The 14,414-nt window shown below is 33.2% G+C and overlaps 1 protein-coding gene across 2 annotated transcripts in view; it reads left to right on the top strand.

Moving 5' to 3' along the window:
- LOC149476816 (uncharacterized) overlaps positions 1-14,414 on the top strand; it is a 110,110-nt gene that overhangs the window by 90,417 nt on the left and 5,279 nt on the right. For both annotated transcript variants that reach the window (XM_089711122.1, XM_089711123.1), the window contains exons 6-10: positions 9,944-10,213; positions 10,322-10,638; positions 10,712-12,283; positions 12,783-12,984; positions 14,059-14,193. In XM_089711122.1, the coding sequence (XP_089567248.1) occupies positions 9,944-10,213; positions 10,322-10,638; positions 10,712-12,283; positions 12,783-12,984; positions 14,059-14,193 (2,496 nt within the window). The remainder of the gene's footprint in view (positions 1-9,943; positions 10,214-10,321; positions 10,639-10,711; positions 12,284-12,782; positions 12,985-14,058; positions 14,194-14,414) is intronic.

Consider the following 14,414-nt stretch of genomic DNA (forward strand, 5'->3'; position numbering starts at 1 on the left):
TGCACTACTAGACCAAGCCCTTAATCAGTCATGTGACGTAAATAATGGATTTAACACGTATTTCTATAAAACGTGTTTAAGACACGTTTAAAATTTTGGCAGAGATTACTTCGTACCTGTAAGCAAACGTTAAGCCATTATTTTATCAAATAAAACATGAACATTTTTGTGAACATTGAATAGAATAAATGCGAAATGTTAACATTTTTTGGCACACATGTACCTAAGCATCTTTTAACCAAAATAGAAAATGGAATAAAATGTAAATAAAAGATGTCTTTTTGTGTGTATTTTAATATTATAGGTTAATTACTCAACAGTGCTTTGCACATCGTACAAATTATGGTACAAAATTAAAGACTAGTTTATTTAAATATGAAACAACATTATCATGCTGATAGAAATACACTAGATAATAGAGTTGAATCATGTCCACAAGCGCCATTTGGCACAATTTATTAAGCCAAATGGGACGTTGGAAATACGTCATCAGCATTATTTGCTGTAATAAGGCTATTATTTAAGAAATATATTATTTTAGTTGCATAAAATATTCATACGTAATGTATTATTTTTACGCCGACCGAGAAAACGGCTATTTAAAATTTTTAAATTGGTCCAAGTGTGAGAGAAATTTCTTGGACATTTGGACCGATTTATCACACGGAAAATCGGATACTCGTACCAGAATATATCAAGGTCATTAGAACTCGTCTGGAAAACAACGTAATATTTCATAAGAGTATTTTAAATATAATGTAATGTTCTGTTTCATATTTTTATACATTAAAAATTGCTTTGTCTAGTAGACGTGTAAAATGCCCTATTGTATAAAAACGTATGCTTATTTTTATATAGTAGGAGAAATATTGTGGCTCGCACCCAATTCTGTTAACATTTTATTAGTACGGAATCCAATGTTTATGCTTATCTATTTTCGTAGAAGCCATTTCGTTAACTATTTGTATTTAAATTTGCCTTTTAATCGTTACTAGGTTACCTCATTTCATATGCACTACGTTTGTTTACTTTAAGAACTCGTTTTTTATTTGAACAATATGATAATTATTTTAACTCTATCTAATAATAAACTTTTAAAAGCAAATCAAAGATTTATGTTCTTTGTATGTTCTGATGATAATTTAAATAATTTATAAATACAATACAACGCAAAAAGAGGAATATTGACAAAATATAAAAGTTGATAATCGTCCACCTTCATGGAAAATTTCTTTAACATCTCCGCATCTTTTCTTCATAAAAACACTACGGATATATCCTACAAGTTATGTTTTGTTACACGTATGATATGATGGTATATATTATTATGTGTGTTACATACTATAATATGATATGTATGATCAATTCATTATAATACGTGTCTTTATGTTTTAAGAGAACCCCCATAATTAGACATTCCGCAGATTTTAGGTCTATCACTTAATTTCCCTGGACTTCTTTACTACATGTCAATATAATAAACCTTCATGCATGCATGTCATGCATCATCACCGTTTAGCCATACCACGTTAAACTTATTAATATTTACTGATGAGGAGGCGCCATAACTATTCTCTAATCTGTGCCATTGCTAAGTGAACATCTTATTTGAGCGTGTATAGTATTGATCTTTTATTTGTCTACGTGTGAAACTCACCAAGGCCGTTGTCTTAATCTATTTAATCTGCAATCATGCCTTAAATAGATGTTTAATCCTGGTATTTAGCGAATGCTTGATAAAAATGTGTTAGTGGGACACTTGTAATTCAATTTATTATATCGTTGTAATTGTTTATTAATGTTTTCTTATCCACTCGATAGTTACATACTGATCAACAAATAAATTTAAAAGCTAGATCTTTATCTATTCCATTCAGCAGAAGGATAAAAGAAGGAACTCTGATAATGCAATTATTATCGTTAATGATAATTATAGTTACACGCGGAACTTGCACAAGCAAGTAAAGGAACTTTGTATTAAGACGATACACAAAAAAAAATCTACTGCTTGGCGGGCGGAGTCTAATAGCTCGCTATCGCGAACGCGGGTGTGCGCGAAGTCATTCTTGCAAACTCGCCGCGCTGCCGCTGGCCGACTCGGGACAAACATGTATGGAGTCGTCATATTACAGTTATAATATTCTTATACATATATTTAATTGTTGATTTATTGGTTTTATTTTCTTGCTTATAAACAAATAATCTTCTTTTTAACAACTACTTAGACATTATTAATAATTATTATTATTTCGTAATGTTTACTTTATTACAAAATAATACAGGTTATAAATAATCTTTAAAATAACAAAAAATATTGTTACTCTGAAAAAATGAAATGGTACTCAATAACGCGGACTATTGAATGGATTTAGATAGAATTTGATGCTGACGTAGATATTACGTCATGCCTAGAAATGAAAGGTAATATTTCTGAAAGAAGTTATAAACCCTAATTCTTCTCAGTCAAAGTCAAGAGTGGAAGATATCACTAATACAGTAAAACTGATGCGAAACTTTGGATGTTAATTTGTATATTTTTTTGTTAGTTGTTACTTAATCACGTCAAGACTACATTACCAATTTTGATAAAATATAGCTAATTGCCTGGATTTACACATAGGATACTTTTTATCCGAACTGAACACTTCTGTGGGATAAGACAGGATTCACGATATAATCTAATTCCACGCGGGCAAAGCCGCGATCGGAATGATATTTTTTTAAATAAAAAAATTGTTTAAAAAAAACACAAAATATATTGACGCATGTATTTATTTTTTGCACTCTATTATAATTGTAATTATTCATTACAAATAATCAAAATAAAATAGCCAGAACAAAGTTAGGCCCTGGTAGGGTAGGTAGGCAGGTACAGCAATGTGAGACGAACACTGGCTTATTTATACCAATAATAATGTATTATAAACATTAAATTAAGTTTACTTTCTAACAACAAAAATACATAATATTAGCTAATGTGAAAGCGAATCAACCAATCATCCCACAAAAATGAAATGTGCACAATAAATATTCATCCAAATCGGTTCATGTCATTAGGAGGAGTGACTGCAGCGCCATCTTCCGGGCCCAATTGTGTTTCCAGATCACCCAGGAACTCAATTTAATATACTTAAACAAAATTTTTCGAAATGAAAACTTACATTACTATGTAAATATGAATATAAACCTGTTTTATTACTAAGCAATTTCCCGCACAGGTGTAATAAGTATAAATGAAATAAATATCAACATCAAATTCTTTATACAACATACTTATCTACCACCTTCTAAGAAATGTAATTCTTGAAATTATTTCGTATTTTTTTTAAATATAATACTACTCCAATGAGCTCCTGTTCCATATTGTGTCCGCCATACTTCCACTAAGTTCACCATGATTTTTTATTTCTTTGTACTTTGTTGCTTTTTGCTAAAAATGGAATCATGCGATAAAACCAGTAGAGCTTTGATAACATACATTTTTGACTGAATAAAGGTACTTACGAAGGAGTGGATTCACATTGTGAACAATCAGTGGGTTTATTTTCCTTCTGGATTCCGGATTTCTGAAAAGATTATTTATGTTATAAATGAAAAAATCTTACACATTCGTTATGTACTTAAAACAGGGGTACATATCAAACATCGTCTATAATACAATTATCATCAAATTTAAAATAAAACCAACTTACTTAATTAATTTGTTCCAATTGTAAGCATTCTTTTTCCTCCAACCTTTATGTTTCTTCTTCTTATTTTCTTTATTGTCCCCATTTGTCTCATTTTGTCTTATCGTGTTGTCACCCTTTTTTACGATTGCGCGAGCGACACAAGTTCCCCGTGTGACAGCCGTAGCGGGAATGACTCGTGCAGCGATCGGGGTAGGAAGGTAAAGGGCGGCTCTCGCTATATTGGCTGGTCGCGCGCTAATTTCAAGTATTTCTTGTTTATTTCAAAACCATCGCATATTTCAAAATTCTAACACGGTAGACGTATAGGTTGTATATTTTATAGTTACTATCCAAAAAGTCGTAACTTTACGTTTGTTATTTTGAAGATGCCAGAGATTAAAAAAAAATAACAATGATAACTTTGTATTTTTTTTCTATCGAGAAAATATCATGGAATCATGTTTCTAAAACGGTAGACGTATTGTGTTACTATTGAACTTTCTTGTCAAGAATTTTCATCACGACAACTTTAATAATATAAAAATTACGAAGGTTTGAAAAGAGCCGTAAATGTTAGAAAAATTAATTCATCACCTTAAGCGCTGTTCCCAGCTTCCCGAAGCTATTAGATCAACTTCCGACCTATTAAAGTCCTGGAAATCGTCAGGGTTACCAATTACCTTATTGGCGCCAATGTTTAACCTCTGAAAGCGGGAAAAACCATTTCCTGAAGACTTGCTTTGATAAATGAGTGACGTGTTCGATGAATTAATGATACAATGTGTTTACACAAAGTGTTAAATGGTAAAATTTGGGTAAACGGTTGTTTTTTGTTTGGCAAATATACAAAGATATATTTGATAATTATATGTTGTACTGTGTTTTACAATCACAATTTTTTATTAGTTATCATGACTTCGTAGGCCTTAGTACATTTATATAATCCTAAATCCTGTTTTAATAATATCTTTTTTACCGGTTTATTTATAACTTATTTAATTCCCAATTTGACAAAGAAATAACATCTCGAAATATAAGGGATAATATTCTATATCATCCCAAATTTTCTGTATCCATAGAGATTTCGAGATGGCCTTGGAATAATAAATTCGTCGAAGTAGGCTTGATTATGTTAAAGGTTATTTTATTTAATCTGAACAGAGAGTATCTTATTTTATCCTTATTTCTAGCTAAAAGTAAATTATTCTAAGCGTAGGTGTTTCAAATTGCCAGATTCAATACGTTGTCTAAAATGTACATGAGATTTTGTGTTTTATGTTTTAAAAAATACATCAAATGTATTGACTTAATAATTCGCTTGGCACCACTAATGTAATTTATAACTTATCTTTGTTTTTCTTATTCCTTCACGCATCTGTGCTATTTCTCTATTTGAAAGATAAATTAGCAAAGTTATGGGCGGCCATTGCTAACTGTCAATCGTTGGTTAAAGGCGTTATATTGTAATGTATCGGTTGAAATGCGATCACAATGCACAGACTGAAGTAGGTCACTGGGATACTAGTCCAGAACATTCTAGAATGATCTAGAACTCTATGTTTAGACCGAACGGCGACATTGCGTGATCAATTATGGTGTTTACCAATATAGCTGACACAATTATGGTGCCAAAATGTATTATGTACTGTTCTATTATGTTATGTTAGATTGTTAGTTGGAATATTAGGCAACCATTTATAAAATAATTTACTTTCTGACGACTATTGAGTAAGAGAGGTAGTTTTTGGCTATGTTTACAAATAAAATGACTTCTGCAACTTCACTTGGACAGCGTGGTGCATTATGGCCTAACCTTCTTGATCATTTAATTTTTATTAACATAGGATACCTGTGTTTCCGCAGCGGGAGCAAATATGGTCTGATGATGAAAATATCTACCAGTACCTACTAATTTGAAAATAGTTAAATAAACTGAAAAATTCGACCTAAATATAAAATATAGTCGAATTATAAAATTTAACCTAAATTATGTCACGCTGTTGATAATTTTTTACGGACGCATTAGGCCTGTCACGAAAGTCTTTAAAATTCGTTTAATTACCTAAATATATGTACTCAGTATTTATATGAAAGTATATAATCATGTAAATGTGTATTGTTCGCATATCTGCGCACTGACAAGGGCATTGTTTACCGATATCAGTAATCCTTTGTTTCAAAACAATACTCTGTTTTAATTAGTTTACGTCGATTATTTAATTATGAAACGTTGCATTGAGTTTATGTTGTTTTTTTTGTAAAACTGATATGAACCCACGCAGTCTTGTTTAAAAAATACAATAGAGGTTAGCCTTATCGATATTATTTATTGTAAATAAAACATTGTTTATTTTATCGATGAACTACTATTCGGGTGGCTTAGTAGTAAAATTGTTTGTTATTGTCACCTATCTTGCAAAATTACAATTACGCCATAAGTTGCAGCGTATTCGGAAAACCCCAGAAAGCCAGAAATGTACTTACGTTAAGAAAAGAGAATATGTAGTGTACGAATGAAAGCAGAAAAACAACCAAAATAAAATATTGTGTAACAGATTCGGTGACATAAATCTAAAACCATCAAACAGTTCCCTGTCCCATTTCCGCCAGGTTATTAAACTCATTAACAATACACGAAAAATATATTTGTGCCCCCAATACGGTTGCTAGGGGATACGGGCGAATCTTTGATGTAATTTCTGGATTTACGACCGAGTACCGTCCTTGGTGACGGCTATAAGATGTTATTTTGATGTGTGAATTTGACGAAACTAGACGGCAATAAATCTGTAGCCGATCTGTGATATGATTAACGCGAATTAGCTGTTTTTATGTCCCAGTTCCCGATTAAATGTATGTTTTTAACGTCCAGATTGCCGCTGTGGTTGGTGATTTTCACGCAAATAGTGTAATATTTAACACGAATCTGGGTGCTAATTCTTCAATTATAAATTTGCAATTACAACGGATATGTTTATCACTTAGTTTCATAGCACAATGTTTGGTTTCGTCTGTTAGGTTTGAATAGAGAATTGGCTGAAATCCTCGCAAACACTTTAGTTAAAATCCAACGCTGTACATACAAACGGAACCTAGTTTCTCCCTTCGCACAATAAAACATTTCCAGTAACAAATGATTTAGGTACATTCTGTGAAATGGGGCAGAGTTTGGTCCATGTAACTTTGACAGAGGTATAAATTGTCTCTGCACATTTATTTCGGTTGTAACATCGTTTCATTAGCGTACCGTTGTTTTATAACGATAAAGTCTTTGTTATTCTGATTCGCGGTTTTATTTGCATCTGCATGTAGGACGATAGAAATGTGCTGGGGTAAAGTTTTATGTGCCTTTCGGAATATTCTTTCGCTTATAGCACTTGGCTTTAACGGTGGTTAGATATTGTATTTAAATGCAAACTTGGGTTCAAGTAGGTATTTGTGAAGAAAGAACTTTTGCAAATATGTAATCTCACTTTACACGTGTTTTGGTTTTCGTTTTCGTCGAAGTATCTTCAGAAAGCACGGGGTTAAGAAAATGATCTCACGAAACATTTTAGAAATATAAGACAATTTTAATTACTATAACTCTCCTTTTTTTTAAATATATCTAAGTATATTTAAGTCAGCAGAACTGATGTAAGGTAATAAAAAATCATAAAATAAATACGTGTATTTGTGTTTGTTGTTTTGTCCTCCTTTAAGTGGAGCAACAGATAGATGCGATTTTTGCACAATCATAAAACAAATATCACCTAGTACTATTCAGATGCCAAGCGAGCAATTCCGGCTGCAACTAGGCGTAAATAAATTACAAAAACGATTATTTATACACATTTTTTAACTGTTGAGAAAACCCCTTTGAAAAAAAAGTAAGAATAAAAATATATATACTTATATATATACATATACATTTTAATAAATATCATGCAATATGATAGCATCACCAAAACTGTTATTATAAAGCAATCGATCATACGAACATGTGAAAGCGATTAAGTTTCACCAAAACATACATATTAGACTGATGTGGTCGTGAATGATTGCTTTCCAAAGCTAACTGAACTTGGATTAGATTCCAATAAAAATAAAGAAAAACAATGCGTAAAGTAACAAAGATATCATAATACATGACGGTTATAATTTGTAAATAAAATTTGCTAGAAAAAATATCGATTGATAACCAGTTGCTCTTGGAACGATAGTTCAAAATTATTTTAGATACATTTTTCAGTACATACTAAATAACATAGGTGGGCGAAATTTTATAGTTTGCATTTATTTTTTATTGTATTCGTTACCTACCTAGAATAATGACAAGGTTTTTATACAGTACTTTAACACGGATGGCGCCGTAAACAAGAAAACTAAGATACCAATGTAATTCACATTCTATACCATTCTATCACTAATTTGATGCATGCAACGTTTCTCCGGATTCATGCGTCAAACAATTAATTATTGGTCTCGTCAAGGCTTGAGAGAGGAGGAAGCCTGCAGTATCGATAAGATATTACCGCCTTAAATTGATTTATTATAGACAATACACAATAGGCTAGATCTAGCTTTATTAGGAAAAACCTTGTCGATAGTTTTATCATATGGTGTTTATTGGAAAACATCATAAATAACGTTTATATGACAGTTGAATTTATAGATATTACCTTTCATTAAAATCAGATTATTATATGAAAATTGTTTTTCAATTTTCAATACAAATAATTATTAATTAAATTTGTTAGGTCTATTATTTAGATTAACAAAAGGCGATGTTAAATGAGTAATAACCACAATTAATTAACTACAATAAACAGGGTATTCATGAATAAACTTTAATTAAAATAGTTCAAAGCCTTTGTACGAATTGGCGAAATGCCACTGGGTACTCGCTTCCAAATTATTCGCCTAGTTTAACATTAGATAACTCAACTAATTCCCTTCTTTTGTTTGGAATTAAGATGATAATGATATGAAAGATAATGTCATTTTGGATAATGTGTATTTTGGAACAATGGTTATTCAAGTTTGAGAGGAAGATTCTAGATGCGTAGGCTTTGTAGCGTGGGAGTTACAGAAATTGTATTATAAACTAGCGGTCCGCCCCGGCTTCGCCCGTGGTACATAATATTTACGTTTTCTCTACATAAGAACCATCCTCGCACTTCAAGGAATATACTTAATAAAAAAAGAATTATCGAAATCGGTTCAGCCGTTCTCGAGTTATGCGCTTACCAACACATTTTGCGATTCATTTTTATATATAAGAGAAGAAGATAATAATTAAGTGACGTTCAAAATGCTAAGAAATATGTCTAGAAATTCGGTCTATTTCTTATGAATGAAAATAATTAATAATACCTTAGATTAAGGATTGGTCTCGGCGCGCGCGTCGTAGCGCGCGCGCGGAGACCAATCCTTAATCTAAGAATAATACCAACCAAATTATCTTATTCAAATAACTAAACTCGAATTGAACTTATTAAGAAAACTAATTTAAATTTTATTTTTAAAATAAATATTACCGTCCATATTGTATAAAAAATCAGTGGAGCTGAGATATTCAATCACCATTTTTTTTCTTTGTATCACACATCGTAGGCAGCTTCCATAAAATTGTCATAAAATAATCAATTTAAATAAATTAGCATACAAACGACGCCGCAATATTTAACCAAGCCTTACCAAGCGGCGTCATGTTTTAAATATACCAAATAATGAATTATTTAACAACTCCCACGTGTACCTAAGTCTCAAAATAAATGTATTGTGAAAACAATAAGTATGCTTTAACTTTTGAGCGTCCTTGACTTTATAATATCCTTAAGTGGATCGTTTTATTTATTTTTATCAAGAAATTTAATACTTGTAGCATTATCGTAATATATTTAATGAAAAATTGTTATGTGAAAATTATATTGTTAAGAACTTTATTGGTTTTATAGTTTTACAAAACATCAATAATGTCTATCTTTGGTAGAGATGATCTTTGTCAAAGTTATATTTATTATATTTCTGTAATACGTTTTTTTTTTAAATGTTCAGAAATGGAAGTGGCAGTTCTCAAACTAGATTTAGATCCAATTCAAATAGTAGTCTAGACCAAAGTTAATCTTTGAATATTATATCGTTAGGTACCAAAAAGGAGGTAACTTAGTTGGCAAGAGAACGTATCAAATCAATGCAATTGGCAAACGATTCCGAACCCTCAACTTTGAATATTTTTAGGTATAGTTAATTCTGTGAAATCTAAACTATTTATTTTTCGTTTGTTCCAGACAAGTTCTTTCTCACATCAAGAATATTCCAGAATTAATATTACTGGGCAGTGAAATGCCAACAGTGAGGCGATTACCAATATTCTCACTTATGGTCAAGCACCCAAGGGGCACTTTCCTTCATCATAACTTCGTCTGTGCAGTTCTTAATGACGTCTTTGGAATACAAGCAAGAGGAGGACTGAACAGCGATCTGTCTTATGGATCTGATATCTTAGGGATAGACGAACAACTCTTAAAAGAATATGAGAAATTACTGGATGTTGAAGCGTAAGTTTTACATCTTAAGTATTCTTATCATACTAAGTACACCTAACTCATTAATCACAATGTGCTGTAATAAAAAACGTAAATACTCAAGTGAATTGCTTGTTTCAGACAAAAAGAAATCGCAAGGGTGCGGAAGCTAAGTGTAGTCAAGTCGCCTGAAGTGCCAATACACAACGAGCCTCTCAGGCCTGGTTTTTGCAGAATATCTCTTCCTTTCTTTATGTCCGAACACGAATTAGCGTTCGTATTGGAAGCACTTAAAATGGTAGCTACTGAAGGATGGAAAATTTTACCCCAATATGCAGTTAATGCGGAAACTGGGCAATGGAGACATCATACTTGCTCAGTGTTGAGAGATAAAAAGTCATTGTATTCGTTGAGATTCCATGACGGCAAAATAACAGCACACGAGAGACGTGTATCAGGTAAAAATCTAATTTGAATGCTAGAATACATGCACTATAAAAAGTAAGTAACTAACTCATTATTTTGTTTTAGGACCAGGAATATTCCCACAAACCTACACAGAGTGCTTGCAGACCGCACGTAATTTATTCAGTAGAGCTAGAAAGTTGGCAATGAAATGCCCTGCGATTGAACCAGAAGTCAATTTCAATCCAAAGGTCGATTACTTGAGGTGGTTCATGTTACCCAAAGAGGCACATGAGCTACTTCTCGGTCGGTCAGCAAACGTTAAACATATTGTGCCATTCGATCCGTCCGGATACACGGGAGCAAGAAAGAGTCTTAATAATATATCAAGATGTTCCAATACTTCATCACCTATACTGGGATCTTCTCCTAGACACTTCAGTCTATCAGCTATTGATGATTGTCAAATATTCAGATTAAAGCAGAAACAAAAGTTCTATTCAAGAGAATCAAGTTTGAGAGAAAGTACAAAAGAAGAAGATGTAACCGTTACCCATCAGCCAGTACAATTTGCTGTTGGCGAATCGGTTTCGCCGTTACGACTAAACCCTCAGAGTTCGAGGCCTACGTTAGTCAGATCTAGATGTTACAGCTTGGGATCGGATAGCCCGCCCGTAGCTCTAAGCGCACAGACAAAGTTGAATCTCGGATTAAATGAAATGAGTCCAAGTAACACAGAACAGTCGAATAGTTTTTGTAATTGTGGCAGTCAGACAGATCTACAATCATTGGAAGATAACATGATCTCGTCGAATTCAAAGTATCCGTACAGTACACAAAGTAGCACATCGATATCTGATTGCAGTCAGGTCGGTCGGACATCGCCAACTACATCCATAACTTCGCAAACATCAGAAGATCTGCAAACTTACGTTAAGGAAATGACCAGGGAAATTGCAACTGAGATTAAGTCAGAAATACGTGGAGTGATCTCAAAAGTCGATGATATCCTTGAAAACTCAGATATCGTTGAACAGGCAAATGCGAGTATAACCTCTATATCTAGTCAGAACGATAAGAATTCCGTATCAATCATAGATGTTGCGGAATATTTAATGGGCATGTCGAAGGAAATGGCTTCAGAAGTGAAGCATGAGATTCGCGAAGTCGTGAATCAAGTTGATGAAATGATATCACCTGATTATTCGGGTGTTTGTTTGCGAAGAAATTCTCCATCTAAACCGGGAAGACAAAGAATCGGTTCTGGACCTGAATTGGGATTGGATCTTAAGAAGACTCACCCGACGCAGTTTTTGAGAAAATGTCCCACTAGTCCCGTATTTCCTTCTCAATATGACGACGATGACAAGATGTGTAAGCGCTCGCCGACTTCGCCACCAAAATCGGCAAACTGCACTCCATCTCACGAAGCCTCTGGTCCTAACAGTATTTCGTTCAATTCTAGTGAAACATCAACCCCGGACACAATAATACAAGTGATGACAACTTCCCGTAATTCCCCGAACCTTCCAAAGTCGTCGAGCTCAAATAAATTATCAGACGATGAGATAAGTTGCGTTGATGCTGTGTGCAGACACTGTTGCATTAAGAAAAATTGGTGCCAAAATCCCTCTGGAAGTTCGCAAGATAGTGGCATTAACATGACATTCACGGATTCCGATTCATATTTAGATTTTGGTGAGTTTCCATTTTATTTTTGTAATAAAAGTAATCTGCAAATGTAGAGTCTGCATTTAAAGCTGAAATTAATCAATCTTGCTAAAATAAAGTGAATGAATAATACTGTCCCAGTGTCAACCGCCATAAAAATGCTCGTGAATCATTAAGCGATTATTGTAAATGACAAAGATGTTATGAAGAGCATGATATATTGAAAATGATTTATTTTATAGTATATTTAATCTGGAATCCGGCAATACGTAACTAGATATATTCTGGTCTGTCCCGATATGGTATGATAACAGTCTATTCATTGTTGTTACATAATATTCGGTTTATACTTACATTTTGTTTCCGTGATTTTGTTTTTCCCAATACATGCAGTACAATATTTTTATACTTTGCATATTTTATCCTGAATTCATGGAATATATTTTACTAACCCCTAAAGATTCATCATTCATTTCTATATCGTATTGAAATAAACACTAATAGCCATCATTTTACAACCTTCCAGTAAAATGGCGTACATCATCAGACCCCACAACAAACAAGTTAAAGAAGCTCCAAGGCAGACTCCGCATGTGTCCAAAGGCAGAAAAGAACGAAGTACCAGACATTATAGAAGGAGTGCCTGTGTGTTTTGGTCCGCAAAAGAGTTGCACTGATGATTCGGGACGAGTCGTGCTTCAAATGCCTGATGATGAGAGACAAAATCGGTAAATACTCCTTCAGTTTTGTAATATTGAGATTTTAATGTAATTTTCATTTTGAGTTTAATTTTTTCTAATAAGAGCTATGAGCCATAATGTGCCTTAACTATATATAGTTATTTAATCTGCAGCTGCACTTTTCAAGTCATGTCATACATAATTATTTTTTAATTTGAAAACAAAGAAAAATCCCCTGAAGTACTGTAAAAGACAAAAGTAGTTAATTATATTATTTACTAGCGGTCCGCCCCGGCTTCGCCCGTGGTACATAATATTTACGTTTTCTCTAAATAAGAACCATCCTCGTACTTCAAGGAAAATAATAAAAAAAGAATTATCGAAATCGGTTCAGCCGTTCTCGAGTTATGCGCTTACCAACACATTTTGCGATTCATTTTTATATATAAGAGAAGAAGATATATCTTCTTATATATAAAATTCTCGTGTCACAACGTTAGTCTGCATACTCCTCCGAAACGGGAGGACCGATTCTCATGAAATTTTCTGTGCATATCGGGTAAGTCTGAGAATCGGCCAACATCTATTTTTCATATGTACCACGGGCGAAGCCGGGGCGGACCGCTAGTTTTTATATATAAGAAGATTAATCTTCCAAACATCAACGACACAAGCTGTCTTAGTGTGGCGGTTATAGTTAATACTTTGTGTAATAAGCAACAGCAAATTCTAATATTGTTAAATTTGTATTGTTATTGTGTTTTTTGATGAAATAAATAATTTTTTAAGTGCAACTTCTTTATCGGGGTGGGAAAAAAATTTAGTGTAACATTTTTTCGTTACGCGTGACATTTTTCCGTTACGCGCCATCATTTTCTTATCCCTACCACGCGTGATTCGACGCATTGCTGTAAAGTTGCATATAGTAATTTTTTTTTAAATAAGGTCATAAAGGAGTTTCACTTCTTACATGTGTACACTAGGACACGCACACATTTTTTTTAATTTCATTTTTCATCCAGATGATTCAAAGAATCAAACTTATTTCAAAACACCTGTTCGAATTCATCATTTCCTTATGTTGCTTATTTACACCTAAATAAATTACACGGAACATTCCAGAAGTACAACAGCAGATTCCAAGCGTTCCAGCAGATCGTCTTGCGCGTCGTCCAGCTGCTCGGAGCGCAGTTCCCGCTCCAGTGGATATGGGACTGATCAGCAGAGGGTCTCCCACGAGGAACAGTATGATAGGAGGTAGGTAGTTGTAGTATGTGCTAATAGATTCTTTTAAAATGTGATGGATAGATGACTGATGATATTTTTAAATTACGTGACTACTTGTTGTTTTCCCTTAAATTGTGATAGGTAAGTATATATTGATTTTTTTTTCTGCAGGACAACATGCGTAACGTATTTTCGCCTCACGGGCACGCTATTGTTATGAAAAAAAAAATAGGATTAGTGTACAATTTTTT

This window comes from Colias philodice, chromosome 26, assembly GCF_061535455.1.
Source record: "Colias philodice isolate Cphi_HAF_F1 chromosome 26, ilColPhil1 Martin Lab GWU primary, whole genome shotgun sequence".
NCBI classification, from domain to species: domain Eukaryota; kingdom Metazoa; phylum Arthropoda; class Insecta; order Lepidoptera; family Pieridae; genus Colias; species Colias philodice.